We start from the raw sequence: 16,486 nt of genomic DNA, 5'->3' as shown, positions 1-16,486 counted from the left end.
GTGGAGAAGTCATCTTTGGTATCGTTGACTGTCTCCATAACCTTATCACCGAACACGTTAACCTCTATACATGTTGCATTTGCCAGAGACTCTCATCATGGAGCGCCTGGGTATAAAGCTAGGCTAAGCGCTGGGCAGGGACAGCTGTTCCCCCAGTGTGGCTGAATGTTTCAAAGAATTCAAAGGCTGTCTTGGAGAGGTGCTTTCTGCATTTCTCTAAATCATGGAGGAGGAATGATTTAGACTCCTGGACCGGCTTGATGGCGAGCTGGAGTCCCTGTTTTATTTTATTTATTTATTCTCTCTAGGGCCTCTTGATAAAGCAGCATCTGGAACTGGAGCGCAGCAATTCATGTGTTCAGCATTGCACCCTCGAAGGTCTTTTTCCCCGTGGAATCCAGGGTTTTTCAGGTCCTTCCTTGGTGGGGCATTGGAGGGGGGGTCATGCTGTCCTGTTTCTCTTGAGCGCCGAGGCTACCGCAATGTCCTTGTGTGGCAACTGCAGGTTGTCGAACCCCTGGGCTGGAAGGATCTGGTACTTCACTTCCAGTCTCCTTGATGTTGGTTGCCCTGAGGAGGGAGTCTGCCAAATCTTGTCTCTGCAGTCCAGGAGGTTCTTGTGGACTGGAATCGCCACCGCCTGCCTGAAGTAGTCCAGGCATTGTAGTAATCTGTCTTGGGTACTGGAGGTCCACCCACGTGGATCTTGAGAAGGGCTGTGAGTTTCTGGAGAAACTTGGGGTAAGTCCTCGTTTGTTGGTTTTTTTTTTCTTTGGGGTTTTATTTTTGGTGGGTGGTTACTCGGGGCATGGCTGAAGGCTGGTTTGCTGCTGTTGTGCGTGACTTTATCTAAAGGGGGACACTGGGGGGAGTGTTGCCCGTTGAGAGAGGAGCTGGGCCAGCAGGAGGATTAACTGCTGCTGCTGGTCCAACCCTGGTGGTTCACAGGTTTATGTGCTGCTCCGCTTGACTGGTTGAGTGGTTCCATGTCCCCCGCCGACATTCTGTCCTTCTTGGGTGAGCCTCAGAGAGGGGGCAGGGGGGTGAGCCTCAGAGAGGGGGCAGGATGCACCCCTTCATCTGTGCCAGTGCTCCTGGCTGCATTTCCCGCTGTGCCTGGAGGCAGAGGAAGAGGAGTGTGTGGGCTTCTCCTGCTGTACTGCCTATTGTAATTAAACTGTACAGTGCTGCATATACCTTTCAGCGCTATAGAAATAAGTACTAGCAGTGTCCCTCCTGCTGGCTGTGATCTGTGGAATGCACTCTGCCTAGGTTCCTGAAGAAACACCTCCTGGGGCTGAGGAGTTTCAAAACCCCACCTTTGGGGAGGTGTGGTCTGACATACCACATCACTGAAGACATCAGCACTCACACTCTGTGAAGAGTTCCCCGGGACTGCCTATGTTGCCGGGGAAGAAGGGAAAGTCTGTGCTGCAATTGCTTGCCAGCGATTTCCATCATGGCTGGTTGCTGAGGCAGGGAGGAGGGACACTTCTGGGATCGGTTGCCCACTGCCCTGTACATGCTGAACTCTGGAGCAGCATGTACAGGGCACTGAGAGACTTCCTGCCGGTGGGAGAGGTCTGCAGGGGGAAAGAAGCATGGGAGTTTCCTTCTCCTTTTGTTCAGATTGGGAGGAGGGAGGGGCAGAGCCCTCAGGGCTGCAGGAGATTTATCAGAAGTTTCCCAAAAGCAAGCAGATAGGACTTATCTTTGGGGCTGGAGGAGGAATCCCGATCGGCTGCCTGCAGGTGCTGGATGTACGTGGCAGCATGCAGGGACTCCGGGAGAAATTTCTCAGGCTGGAGGGCGAACCCCAATCAGCTGCCTGCAGGTGCTGGCTGTATGTGGCAGCATGCAGGGACTCCATTAGAGATTTCTCAGGCTAGAGGGCGAACTCTGATCGGCTGCCTGCAGGGGCTGGCTGTACGTGGCAGCATGCAGGGACTCTGGGAGAGATTTCTCTGCCGGGCTGGGTGCAAACGGGGGGATTAGCTGAGCCAGGGCGTTCTGGAGGCTCCTTACCACTGTATTTTGTGGATCCCCCACTGCTGCATTCCGATGAGGTTGGCTGCTGGAGGAAGATTATCGGGCCTCACTTCTCTTCATGAAGTCTCTCAGTGCCCTCTTCCCTAGCTTGCATGCGCACGGAGACAGGTGGGCACAATGCAAGCAACACTGGTCCTCGTGCGCCATACCCAAGCAGCGGATGCACAATTCATGAGGATCCAGTGTACTCATCCTTTTTCTGCATCCCAGACATTTCTTTGATGTTTCTGGCATCTTCAAGATGGTAAGTAGAAGTTTAGATGGTAGGAAGTTGTAATGGAGAGCTGTAGAAAATCCGACAGATGGGAATGGGCGGAGACTAAAGACTGGGGTTTAAGGGGGAAGCAGGGGGGGGCCTGGGCACTGCACGTGCTCAGAGGAAAAAAAAATCTCTCTGAGCTATTGGAGAGCTTATCCGCAAATTGGGAGCTGTTGGGACAACACCCATATGTGGCTGACTCATCCTGCTTGTCCTAGGAGAAAGATGCAGCCCTTCCTAGAGTCAGAATTGCAGGATCCTGGCACATCCTTGCATATCCTGTGCTTTTGATAGAGAAAGAGTGTATGGAATGGATGTTTCCTGCTTTATAGGTGGTTGAGGGTGCTGAAACCAGATAGATGCAGCCCTTCCTGGGGTCAGAATTGCAGGATCCTGACACATCCTGCTGGATCCTGGATATCCTGCAAATCCTGAAACATCCTGTGCTTTTGATAGGGAAAGAGTGCATGGAATGGATATTTCCTGCCTTATAAGTGGTTGAGGGTGCTGAAACCAGATAGATGCAGCCATTCCTGGGGTCAGAATTGCAGGATCCTGGTAGGTCCTGTGCTTTTGATAAGGAAGGAGTACAAAATGTGGATGTTTCCTGCCATTGTCCCCCCCACCCCGACTTCACTTTACTTTGTATGCTATTTTTATTTCTTTTTTTCTGGAACATATTGATTGTATTTTATGCCTCTTTCAGTCCCCCACAATCACTCCCTGCAACAGCTTCCACTATTTAGCTCTGCAGTTTGCACCAACTGTGTTGTCTGATTTTCTGTCATTCTGCAGGCAGTCCCCTCCCCTTTTGCTGACATCATTGTCTTCTGCCAAACCCACCCACAGAAGAATAGAACTGCATCATAGGGGCTGGACTTTACAGAAAAATTCCCCAATGAAAGAGCCTGTTGCTGTCATTAAAAAATGAGCCTTACATTCTGGAGATCCCGAGAATCCTGCAAATCCTGTTTTTTTTTACCATGTTCCCGAGTTGCAAGCCTATTTTTATTCCCGTCTGGTTGGCATTCTAAACTAAAGGGAGTCCCCGCGTTGACGTCTTCTTCTCTGCCGGTCCGCCCACACGGGAAGAGAAGAGCATGCCATAAGGGGCGACACCGGCAGAGAAGGAGAGGACGGCGTTGTAGGGGACTCCAGTAAATGCATAGCAGCAATTGTGGCAATCAAAAAGAGGTCTGCTGTTAAGGTGGACCAGGATCCTGGAAAATCCTGTAATTTTACCAGGATCTCAATACAAGTTTATGAGGATCCTGGAGATCCTGGTTTTACCCAGACCCCTCATATGCAATTAGAACTTCTCAGCATACTTTCCTGGCTTGCCTACAGCCAAAGATCCTCCTGCAAAATCCAGCTCTCTACTTAAGTTTTCACTGAGCGCAACACCCATAGCATTATACCCGTTTTAAATTTCATGCAGTACTACATCAAAATCAGCTTTGCTGATCTCCAGCCCCAGCACATTCAAACAATTTCTCACAAATGCTTCTCTTTCCCCACAGTTCCCATACTCCAGTACATCACCCAAACCTCAGTAGTTTAATAGTTTTCTAATTTTCATTTACGAGCTTCCATATTCACACTCACTCCTATTATGTTACTCACTTTAACCAGTCCAGACTCAACCTCCGGGAAAAAATCATGCACGCGAATGTCACTAGTGCACCCTCAGGCACGCTACCTCACACATTCCTAGCCCACTATACTTATTCCGAACACCAGCTTTTAACTGACCCCAAACAATATCTGTTCTACCACCAACCCGGCCAATATGCCGGCGACAAGTTTGGGTACAACTACGTCCTCTTAAATTCACTGCACCCCAGAATACAATGTTCCAATGCAAGCTCGAGTTCTTCCGGGTTCCACGGTCGTGCTCCAACTCTAGCCACCAGATTTGCAAGCAACCCTACTCTATGAAGCTACACAGTAATTATATCCCCTTCTTTCTATATTTTGTTGGTCAATATTCCTTATTCGACCGGCGTTATAACAGGTTACGTCCTGCTTTGTGCGCAGTCGCGGCAGTTGACCCGGAAATGGTGTTGTTTGAAGAGCGCACGTGTGTATCAGCGTGAGATTTGTTTCTGTACCTTGGTTGTATCAGGTCTCTTCTATTGAATTTTATTTTCCTATAGTGAAGCAATGAGGTTCGCCTATAAGGTGAGTGATAGAGGGAGCATAATGAAAACATTCTTGAATTTACTTTATCACAAAAAGCTTTAAAACAATGTCAGTATTCAGATATGTCTATGTTTATTGGAAGCTTCTATACCACTGCTAATGACTGGGAAGTCAGTTCAGAGTGGTCTGCATGAACTTCAGTAAAGGTGTTTGAACATATGAGCTTCGGTACAAGTGTTAAAATACAACGGTAAAGTTGCTACAATACTTGAGCTTTAGTAAAGGTGTTACGATACATGAGTTAAACAAATGTACATATACTATTATAGTTTTTGTACCCTTTAAGTTTCAGGTGGGGGTAGCCTGTTGTTCCCCTAATTGTTTCTTTATTTGCTAAAGTGTTATCATCGTTATTCCTGTCTTATTTTAATTCCCTCGGAAGGGAGTTCCACCACATTGGGGCCATCACAAAGAACATTTTTTCCTGATGCTTTTTTGTTTTTGATGTCTCTGAAAGAGGGTACAGTGGTACCTCGGAATCCGAATGCCCCAGAACTCGAACGCTTTGGAATCCGAACCTTTTTTGTAGTAAATTTTGCCCCAGAATCCAAACTCTGCTTTGGAATCCGAACGCCCTGCACATTGTATGTGTGTGTTTCTGCCCCAGAATCTGAATGCTGATTTGGAATCTAATATAATAAAACGCTAGGCCGCGCATGCGCACTCCCATCGCGTGCGTCCGTTTTCCGTGCGGCTGTCGGCCCATGCTGTTTTTTGCTCTGCCCTGCTCCTTGCCTGAAGTCCTCTCTCCTCCCCCGAGGCGGATGTGGGACGCTGCGGCTGTCTCCCCTGAGGCGGATGTCGGCGCGGCGGCTGTCAGCCGTGATGTTCTTCCCTCTGCCCTGCTCCTTGCCTTACTATATTTTTAAGTTGAAAGACGAGACAGCGGCCCCTCTCAGGATCCCCACCTGCGTCGGAAGTCCGATGCAGTCGGGGATCTTGAGAGGAGTCGCTGCCGCCGTGTCTTTCAACTTAAAAATATAGTAAGGCAAGGAGCAGGGCAGAACGATCTTCAAAATAGCCGCAACTACAAAGTTAACATCCTGGTGTCGTGGACTATACCTTCCCTCTCTGCACATACTAACAACAAAAATTCCACTTCAGAACTTCCCCCGGGGTCTTTTTAAAAGTCCAAACACTCTCCTTTTCACTCTCAGGAGGTGAGATGGGAAAGGAACACTTATAACACAGTCTGGAGCATTCCCAGACTGTGTTATAAGGGTTCACCAGGCACGTTGCCATTTGCAATGCAATACAGGAGAGGATAAGCAGTGATGCAGTAGGTTGGTTAAGGTTTGATATTTTGTATTTTGCTTATGAGGATATGCTAAGGGTTATTTTACAGCTGCTTTAAATTGTTAATGAGGCCAGTGACTAGACCGTGCAGGGGGAGCAGGAAGAAGGTGATGATGGACAGGGGGGAGGTAAAACAAAAGGGCTGCTGCTGGATAAGGTGAGCAGTGATGAAGTGGTGGAGGACACAGGGGAGGTAAAAGGAAGGGATAATGGACGGGGAGCAGGCAAGGGGTGGTTGTGGACAGCCAAGGAAAAAAAAAACCCAAAAAAACCCAGAAAGCGGCTAAGGAGAGAGAAAAAGAAATAAAGACAGACACACACACACATATATTCAAGCACCCGTTAATGTAACGGGCTATAAGACTAGTATTTAATATTTTACCTTAAAATCCAATGTATTTAATGTTAAAATTTGAGTTTGTGGGACCCAGGAACAGATTAATCCAGTTTCTATTATTTTCAATGGGAAAAATTGTCTTGGAACTCGAATGGGGTTCTGAAACGGATTAAGTTCGGATTCTAAGGCATCACTGTATTTCCAGTAGGTATTCTAGGTTTGAGTGTTGGGTGTGAGTTGGTTTATGGTTGTTTGTTCTGTTTGCTAGGTATTGCTGTTCTGTGTGTCAGCAGCATGATCTTGAATTTCACCCTGCTTTCAATTGGGAGCCAGTGTAACTCTTTCAGTAGTGGGGTGACACTGGTCTGTTTCAATTTTCCCAGCAGAAATCTAGCTGCGGTGTTTTGTTTCCACTCTGCCTGCCTGGCTTAAGTCTCCCATGTTCAAATTCCATTGTGATCTGTACAGTTTACTTGATTGCATTATAAAGGCTCTTACCCAATTAACCATCGCTAAGCCCCTCCGCTGGAATTTGTCCAGTTACTAGTCTCTGCCCATTGCTAAGGCCCTTTTCTGACCAAAAAACAAACAAACCATGAAGCCACCCCTTTGGGTCCTTATACTCCTGCTCTGCTCATCTCTCAATACCTCCCTCTGCCTGAACCCTCCCTCTCCCTACCTGCTCGACTCCTCAAATAGTTACAATTCTGGCCCTGGTACCAGAATCCCCACCCTGACGTGCCCCAGGAATCACCCCACCAGAAAAAACCCCCGCAAAGTCAATCCCACCTCTCTAAAGCCTGTCCCCCATGCTAACCTCCCCTGCCATGCCTCTAACTCTCTCACCCCTGTCCCGACCCTTTACTGCAACGCCAGATCCGCATGCAATAAAATTCAAATCCTTGAGGACCTCAATCCTGGATTCCTGTGCGTCACAGAATCATGGATCTCAAAAGACGACCTCTTCACACAAAACGAACTCTGCACCCATGGCTACCAAGGGCTCTTTTCACCCAGAATCAACCACAAAGGAGGTGGCCTGGCACTCCTCTACAAATCCTTCTTTGATGTCCAGCTCCTCGAGAGAGGCACCCACGCTTCATTAGAATATATGCTAGCCTCAATCAATGATGAGCTCCGTCCTCACCCACTGGGCATCCTGTTACTATACCGTCCACCTATCCCTTGGTCCAATTCCTCTAACCTTGTCTTCGAGACCATAACTAATGCCTTTCTCAAATTCCAAAGATTACTAATCATCGGAGACGTTAATCTCCACCTTGACGACTCCACCAGCAAGGACACGATAGAATTCAATGACTTCCTCATCTCCCTAGGTTTCTCCCCCCCACATCCGCTCCTACCCATGAAAAAGGGCACACCCTAGACCTCATCCAGTTCCTCGACCTCACCGCTTATAAAACGTCTGCCGAAGACACCCGTTGGGAACACATCCCGTGGTCAGACCATCTCCTAGGGGCCTTCTGCCTCCCCATCTTCATGTCTCATCTCGGATCCCCACCCCGATCCCCCAATTCTATTACCTTCCGGAAAAAAATTTCGAGCGATCTGTTCTGGACCAAATTCCTCAACCTCCTCCCCTCCATTCCCAAGCTTGCAGACTCTGAAAACAATTGGCACAACTGGATCGCCCTTTCCAAGTCCACCTACCACTCCCTCGCCCCCCAAACCACTAAATCCATCACCTATCCCCATAAAGCCCCTTGGTACCTTCCACTCCATAGAGACCTGAAACAAAAATGTCGAGCCTTAGAGCGAAAATGGAAAAAATCCAAATCCTCATCTGACAGACAGGCCTGGAGAATCAATATCAAACTCTACAACTCAATATTAAAAAAAGCAAGGAAGAACTTCTATGGAGACAAGATCTCCAAATCCAAAAACCAGAATGACACATTGTTCAACATTTGGCGCTCCCTAACCACTAAAAATGACTCCACCCTTCTTCCCTCATCTCCTTCAGCCGAGGTCCTAGCAAAATTCTTCAATGATAAGATCTCTACCTTAAGGCGCTCCTTCCCGCCCGCAATCTCCTACAATTCTCTGGTGCCCCCCGAACCCAACCCCACCCTAGCTGCTCTCAACCCCATCCCTGCCGACAGATCCTGGACTGTCTTCGAGCTCATATCTGATTTTCAGACCCTTAAACTCTGCCTCAAGTTAAAATCATGCAACTGCATCCTGGACCCATTTCTCTCCTACCTATTTGAGAAAATCCCTGCACAGGCCATCACATCTCTTACCAAACTCATAAATTCTGCCCTATTATCAGACCTATTCTCCACTGAAATGGGACACATCGCATTGACCCCTTTACTGAAAAAAGCTGACCTAGACCCCTCCATACCATCCAACTACCGTCCAATAGCAAATATCCCTCTCCTCACCAAACTGATCGAGTCTATCATATCTACCCAGCTCTCTTCCTACTTAGAAAGATTCTCCATCCTCTTACCTTACCAATATGGCTTCAGACCCAACTTCTGCATTGAATCCCTATTGGCCTCTCTAATCTCTAAGGTTCAGCAACTGCATTCTCGTAACAAGTTTGCTGTCCTTCTACAATTCGACCTCTTCGCAGCTTTTGACGTTGTCCACCACGACATTCTAATTTTCCAACTCTCCGAGATAGGCATTAGCTCCATAGTTCTTGATTGGTTCTCCAAATTCTTGCGCTCCCGTTCTTACATGGTTAACATGAGCGGCACCTCATCCTCCCCCTGGACCCCGACTTGTGGTGTCCCACAAGGCTCACCCCTCTCCCCAATCCTCTTTAACATTTACATGTCCTCCCTGAAACTACTCCAACTATCCCCCCTTGAAACTCTTTACACTTACGCTGATGACATCCTCGTCCTCCTTGAGACCGACTCGAACCTCACTAACCTCTCCACGAACATATCCTCATGCATAAAGAACCTCCAATCCTGGGCATTCACAATGCATATGAAACTAAACGAGTCCAAAACAAAACTCCTTTGGCTCGGCCAAAAATTAGACCATCTACCTTCCTCCATCCCATTGTCCACCGGCCCCCCATTACAGCTCGAGTTCTCAAGCAAAGTTCTGGGTGTCACCTTAGACTCTTCTCTATCCTTCAACGAACATCTCCAATCCCTGGTGAAGAAATGCTTCTTCAGCCTTCACATGCTAAGGAAAGTCAGACCCTATTTTCACCAAAAACACTTCGCAGTCCTAGTACAATCCATCATCCTCTCCAGATTGGATTATTGCAATTCTATCTACCTCAGCCTAACCAAGAAAAGCCTCCACAGACTTCAGCGGATTCAGAACGCCGCAGCTAAGCTTGTTTTCGCGAAAAACAAATTTGATCACGTCTCACCACTCCTGTCTAAGCTCCATTGGCTCCCAGTAATCCCCAGGAACCACTTCAAATGTGCGTGTCTGGCCTACAAGATCCTACATGGCATCCTTCCTGCCGTTATCCCTCTATCCTGGAACTCCCCAACCCCTACTTCCTCCAGATCCTCCCAAATTTTTAAACTATCCTTCCCTTCCATAAAAGGTATTTCCCATGTAAGCAAACTTGGGTCATCCCTCCCCTTTAGAATCACTGAGATCTGGAATAACCTCACCTCCCCTCTCCGAACCTCAAGCTCCCTCCAACTCTTCCGCAAACACCTAAAAACCTGGCTATTCTCAAAACTGTAACACTTCCCCCCTCTTAGGCCTCTCACCTTCCCCCTTTACACCTAACTCTTTAATCTCTCCACTGTAGTTCCTCTCTCATCTTTCTTCCTGTAAACCGTGCCGAGCTCCGCATTCGTGGAGATGGTGCGGTATATAAACCCAAGGTTTAATTAGTTTAGTTTAGTTTAGTTTTGTACTATTTGGATCTGCCTGATCATGTACTTTGGGAAGCCTAGAAGGATTGCATTGCAGTAGTCAAAGATTGAGAGTACCAGGGATGTTACTATGTTGGATATTGGGGTTAGGTAGGGTTTTAGTTCTCTGATCCAGCAGAGTTTGTCATAAGCGTTTTTCACGATGTGTTGGATATCTATTGCCATTTCTAGGTTTGGGTCTAGCCGTACTCCTAAGTTTCTCACTCCCTCCGTGGATGATTTTATGGTGTTGCCTTTTAGAGTTGGTTGCTAACTTGGACTTTTTCCACCCCATTTGTTGATTAGAAATAGTTCTGTTTTTTCCCTATTGGTTACTAGTCTGTTTGTTTGGAACTACTACTACCGGTACTTATTTCTATAGTGCTACCAGTCACACGCAGCATTGCACAGAGTCACAAAGAAGAAGAAACTCCCTGCTCAAAAGAGCTTATAATCTAAACAGCATGTCATGGATACAGTTAAGGGGAACAGTTAAATCAGCTGGCTGGGTTGGAGGACAGAGGAGTAGGATTAAGGATTGAAGGCTAAATCAAAAAGGTGGGTTTTAAGTCTGCTTTTAAACAAGGGAAGGGGCTCGACTGACAAACTCGTAATTTATTCCAAGCATAGGGGGCAGCTAGATGAAACGCAGTCTGGAATTGGCAGTGGCGGAGAAGGGTAAAGCTAAAAGCGACTTATCTGAGGAACGGAGTTCTCTGGGAGGTGTATAAGGAGAGAGAAACAAAGGGAGATAATGAGGGGCAGCAGAATGAACACACTTGTAGGTCAGCAATAAGATTGAACTGTATGCGATGGCAGATAGGGAGCCAGTGAAGTGAATTAAGGAGAAGGGTGACATGAATGTAGCGAGGTTGGTAGAAGATGAGTCGTGCAACAGAGTTTTGCACAGATTGCATGGGGGGGGGGGGGAGAGGTGACACTGCGGGATACCAGTTAGAAGTAGATTGCAGTAAGCTAAGCGTGAGGTTACGAGAGCTTGGACAAGGGTCCGAATAGTGTGCTCAAAGAGGAAGGGGTGAATTTTGGTGATATTGAAGAGATAGAAGCGACAGATCTTGGCAGCTTGTTGCATGTGCTTAGAAAATGAGAGGACGGAACCAACCAAAGATTTTCTCTAGGCTTATCTTGATCTTCTGCTTGGTCTTCACATCCCGTTTCTTCCGTGGGATGACCAGTTGGACATCTGCATAGATGTAGCATTCCTAGTTTTGTTTTCTGATGAATTTCCCCAGCAGTTAGAGGAAGATGTTGAACAGCATGGGTGACTTGGCTGATCCCTGTGGTACTCTATGAGAATCATAAACAGAATACAACTAAATCTGCCTTCTACAAAATATCTCCACTAAAGGCAAATATTCCACTCCATGTTTACCTTCATGGGCGTAAAAGTTTGATATGACCTACAAGAAGTGATCAGAAAAGAAACTAATCACACGTCATTCCGGAAGAAGTTGAAAACTTTCCTTTTTTGACAGCTGAACCAACACGCCTCTATCAGAAAAGAACCTAACCACTTCTTAGCCTGGATGAAGCTGATAAATCCTCCCTGACAACTGAGTTTTCTCACACCCTTCTTCTCCTCCCTCTCAATTAAGGCCCTCCTTTTAAGTCCCCTCTGACCCTTTTCCCAATCCCCACTCTGTAAGTCGCCTAGAGCCTGAATAGGTATGAACGACACACAAATGGAAGATTAGATTAGATTACTCCTATGTCTACTTCTTCCAGTTGCTTGTTGTCCCCTGCCATTCTACTCTCGTTAATCTTTTTAATAGAAAGGATTCTATCCATGCTATGAATTTTCCTTTGAGGCCTAATTATCTGCATCTTGATTTTAGCAGTGTGTGTTGGACTAGGTCAGGAATCTCAAAGTCCCTCCTTGTGAGCCGCAATCCAGTCAGGTTTTCAGGATTTCCCCAATGAATATGCATTGAAAGCAGTGCATGCACATAGATCTCATGCATATTTATTGGGGGAATCCTGAAAACCTGACTGGATTGCGGCCCTCAAGGAGGGATTTTGAGATCCCTGGACTAGATTGAAGGCCGCTAAGAGATCCAGGAAACCCAGCAGCACATCTTCTCCTTTAGCATGGTGTTTGAGGACTGAGTCCTTTACCGCTATTAGTACTGTTACTGTGCTCAGGTGACTCCTGGACTCTGATTGGGCCTGGTCTAGCTTTGATGAGTTTTCTAGGAAGTCTGATATTTGTTGGCAGGCTAGTTTGTCTTATTAGTTTAGATACCCATGGTGGGTTGGCTACTGGTCTGTAGTTAGAGAAATCTTTTAGCTCTTTTTCTTTATTCTTCAGAATGGGCTTGATGACTGAGGGTTTCCATCTGCGTGGGACCTCTCCTGACTGTAATGATTTATTGATAAGGTCTGTGAGGTAGGTGAGTCCCAGGCCTTCAAGCTTCTCATCGGGTTTATCGGGCATGTGTCAAGTGATGGTGGGCCCGGTTTCACTCTTAGTAGTTTCTTCACATGTAACTGTGATTAGGTCAAACTTATCCATAATGTCTCCTGTTTCCCGTGTATGTTTTTTCTATTGCTATGTTGTTATTTAGGTCATTGCCTCTCTGTATCTTCTTTATTTTCTCTGTGAAGAAGTTGCTGAATTTTTTACTAATTGGGGAGCATTTGGTGGTGATTTCTTTCTGGATTTTCCCTAGCAAACATATACTACTTTGAATAAGATTTTTGTGGAGTTTCTAGCTTTGAGGATCTTTTTTGATAGGTATTCTTTCTTTTCTTTATGTATTTTCCTGATGTAAATTCTATTAATTCTGAGCCAGGTTTTTCTAGCTTCCTCATCCTCGTTAGATTTCCTCCATTTTCTTTCGCGTTTCCTTTTCTCTCTTTTTAGCTTCATGGTTTCTTCTGATGGGGTGAATCCATCTTTTCTTTTGTTTTTTGAATTTTTAATGGGGCTACCTCTTCTAGACTTTGGTCCAGTGCCTCGTCTCAGTGTCTCGCCTGTTCTGTCAGGTCTGTGGTTTCGGTGTGTCTCCAGTCTGTTTTTGAATTTGGTGCTGTCTATAAAGCCTCTCCTTATTCTTGGTCTCGTTCCGGAGGATTTTGATTGTTTCCTACTTTCTGGATGTCTTATCCTGAAGCGTATTAGGTGATGGTCTGTCCATAACACGCTTATAACTGTGGGGTTGCAGTCTCCTATGTCTTCCTCCCTGCCAAACAGTGTGTCCTTTAGCGTGGGGTTTTTCCTTCACTCTTTGGTGTAGTCCAACACGTGGAATGCCTAGGACGATCTGTTGTTCTTTCTTTTGTAATCCTTCAAAAGGCTAGCAAGCCCACTCCACCGGGATTCAGGCTGCATCTTGGGTAGAGACCTCGTCAGTATCTCCTGAGAAGATTTGCAGAGTAGATATTATGGTCATTGTTAGGTTAGTTAGTGGCCCCCACAATGTTTGGTTGGTGGGGTCACTTAAGAGGCGCCCTTACAAAAGCCAGGTCCCAGGTTCAGTTCCCTCACAGATGATTCACCAGGAAGTAGAATCAGAGAGGCACAGCCAGAGGTGATTGCATAAAGAATATATTATAGAAATAGGCTTACAGAAAAGTAGTATTCATAGGCATTACAACAATTAAGCATTACAATTAAGTAGAGAGCAAAGCAGTTTCTCTGCCTTACATAGTTCAGAGACAAAGAGACAGAGAGTCTGAAGTTCTAGGGAGAGCCAGAGAGAGAGAGAAAGGGGGATGGGGTGATGGTCCAAGCTTCGTATTCCATAGATAAAGAGAAGGATAGATAGAGAAAGAGAGAGAGCTAGAGCTGCAGATGTGTTGCAGAAAGGAGGCTTTTATAGCTTGGAATCTTATTCTGTGTATAGAAACTATTGTATGTCCCAGTATCTTTCTATTTAGAATTTGTAAACTGTTTGAAACAATGGTTAATTTAATTGATAAGGAGGGTGTGATACTTGCAGGCATGGTAGATGGGATTAGTCTCTGGCTTCTTTGTCCCATTCAAGCAGCCTATCTTCTTGATAAACAATCCAGTCTGGCTGAATGATTAATGTATGTGAATTCTGTGCAGGAGCACAGAATTCTGCATCCATAGTAACATAGTAGATGACGGCAGATAAAGACCTGAATGGTCCATCCAGTCTGCCCAACCTGATTCAGTTTAAATTTTTTTTTTTTTTCTTCTTAGCTATTTCTGGGCAAGAATCCAAAGCTTTACCCGGTACTATGCTTGGGTTCCAACTGCCGAAATCTCTGTTAAGACTTACTCCAGCCCATCTACACCCTCCCCAGCCATTGAAGCCCTCCCCTGCCCATCCTCCACCAAACGGCCATACACAGACACAGACCGTGCAAGTCTGCCCAGTAACTGGCCTTAGTTCAATATTTAATATTATTTTCTGATTCTAAATCTTCTGTGTTCATCCCACGCTTCTTTGAACTCAGTCACAGTTTTACTCTCCACCACCTCTCTCGGGAGCGCATTCCAGGCATCCACCACCCTCTCCGTAAAGTAGAATTTCCTAACATTGCCCCTGAATCTACCACCCCTCAACCTCAAATTATGTCCTCTGGTTTTACCATTTTCCTTTCTCAGGAAAAGATTTTGTTCTACGTTAATACCCTTTAAGTATTTGAACGTCTGAATCATATCTCCCCTGTCTCTCCTTTCCTCTAGGGTATACATATTCAGGGCTTCCAGTCTCTCCTCATACGTCTTCTGGCGCAAGCCTCCTATCATTTTCGTCGCCCTCCTCTGGACCGCCTCAAGTCTTTCGCCAGATACGGTCTCCAAAACTGAACACAATACTCCAAGTGGGGCCTCACCAATGACCTGTACAGGGGCATCAACACCTTCTTCCTTCTACTGACTACGTCTCTCTTTATACAGCCCAGAATCCTTCTGGCAGCAGCCACTGCCTTGTCACACTGTTTTTTCACCTTTAGATCTTCGGACACTATCACCCCAAGGTCCCTCTCCCCGTCCGTGCATATCAGCTTCTCTCCTCCCAGCATATACGGTTCCTTCCTATTATTAATCCCCAAATGCATTACTCTGCATTTCTTTGCATTGAATTTTAGTTGCCAGGCATTAGACCATTCCTCTAACTTTTGCAGATCCTTTTTCATATTCTCCACTCCCTCTTCGGTGTCTGCTCTTTTACAAATCTTGGTATCATCTGCAAAAAGGCACACTTTTCCTTCTAACCCTTCAGCAATGTCACTTACATACATATTGAACAGGATTGGCCCCAGCACCGAACCCTGAGGGACTCCACTAGTCACCTTTCCTTCCTTCGAGCGACTTCCATTAACCACCACCCTCTGGCGTCTGTCCGACAGCCAGTTTCTGACCAAGTTCACCACTTTGGGTCCTAACTTCAGCCCTTCAAGTTTGTTCAACAGCCTCCTATGAGGAACTGTATCAAAGGCTTTGCTGAAATCCAAGTAAATTACATCTAGTCAGATACTTTCCCATGGGCCTTTGCTGACAGTTATGCCAACTGAAAATGCTGAATGCTAGCGATAGCTAGCGATAGCTATCTCCCATACTTTTTTTATTTTTATTTTTATTCTTTGAAATGAAGGGAAGCTTGTGATACCCTCGCTTACCTCCAACAGCACGTCCCCTGTCCTGCAGAATCTCCAAGCTATGAAGATAAAAGATAAACAGTTCCCATTATGAGTTCAAACCTCTGTCTTAGGTTGTATAGTCCGTCATCTGGGCGGGGACCCCAGTGTGCTTATATGTTACCCGTCGTTGAGCGAATGAACGGTGCATAAGGGATGCAGGAAGCTTTTTCAGGAGGTTCAGGTATAAAGGTACCAAGATGTCATGAGAGAGTATGCAAGTATGGGATAATATTATGTCTGACCCTGGTAATGCAATAGGCCATGCCAACTTAAAACCAAATTAGAACCAAATTAGCCAAATTACCAAGTGTCAGAGAAGATACTGGAAATACATGTATAACTGCCTTAAAAGCTAGAAGGAACTTTGTATGATATGCTTTGTAAAGAAATGTACATGTGTTTCACTTTACAGCAAAGGAAAATCATAATAATACATAGCAAAATTTGTACAATAATTAAGATAATGATAGGGTGAATTAAAACATTAAATACGTGGTTTGCAGTGGGCGAATACCCAAAGAAAAGTTCCCAAACTGAGACATGAGCGTCTCGTAGACATGGATTTCAGTAAAGTTCAGCAGCTTTTGAAATGTCTCGTTGCCCATACCAAGAGGTAGTGGATGTACAGCATATGAAATAAAGTCTGGAATGTCCATAGAATCATTAGTTACCAGAGGTGTGGAGTAGGTTGTCCCATTAATGGTGATGGAGGACAGAGGTGAATGACTACACCAGGTATTGTTCAGTAAATAGGTTGAACTGTACAGCAAAGCGTTCTTAGGAAGGTGGCTATATCTGATGAACAGGAAACATTGTGTACAGCATGTGTGGAAAAGTCTTTGC

The 16,486-nt window shown here is 45.9% G+C and overlaps 2 protein-coding genes across 3 annotated transcripts in view; one reads left to right on the top strand and one right to left on the bottom strand.

The window, feature by feature from the left end:
* The window catches only part of TRAPPC10 (trafficking protein particle complex 10), a 507,189-nt gene extending 502,902 nt beyond the window's left edge, over nt 1–4,287 (bottom strand). Inside the window, exon 1 of one of the 2 annotated variants that reach the window (XM_033941690.1) lies at nt 3,932–4,287. The gene's annotated coding sequence lies outside the window, so the exon portion shown is untranslated. The remainder of the gene's footprint in view (nt 1–3,931) is intronic. The other variant, XM_033941689.1, reaches the window with a different exon arrangement.
* Nucleotides 4,288–4,336: 49 nt separating this feature from the next.
* PWP2 (PWP2 small subunit processome component) overlaps nt 4,337–16,486 on the top strand; it is a 360,035-nt gene continuing 347,885 nt past the window's right edge. The window contains exon 1 of the mRNA XM_033941702.1: nt 4,337–4,489. Within this exon, the coding sequence (XP_033797593.1) occupies nt 4,472–4,489 (18 nt within the window). The 5' untranslated portion in view covers nt 4,337–4,471. The remainder of the gene's footprint in view (nt 4,490–16,486) is intronic.

The sequence above is a fragment of the Geotrypetes seraphini genome, chromosome 4 (assembly GCF_902459505.1).
Source record: "Geotrypetes seraphini chromosome 4, aGeoSer1.1, whole genome shotgun sequence".
Lineage (NCBI taxonomy): Eukaryota > Metazoa > Chordata > Amphibia > Gymnophiona > Dermophiidae > Geotrypetes > Geotrypetes seraphini.
The sequence above is the reverse complement of the archived record's forward strand: the minus strand, read 5'-3'. Positions and strand labels throughout refer to the sequence as shown.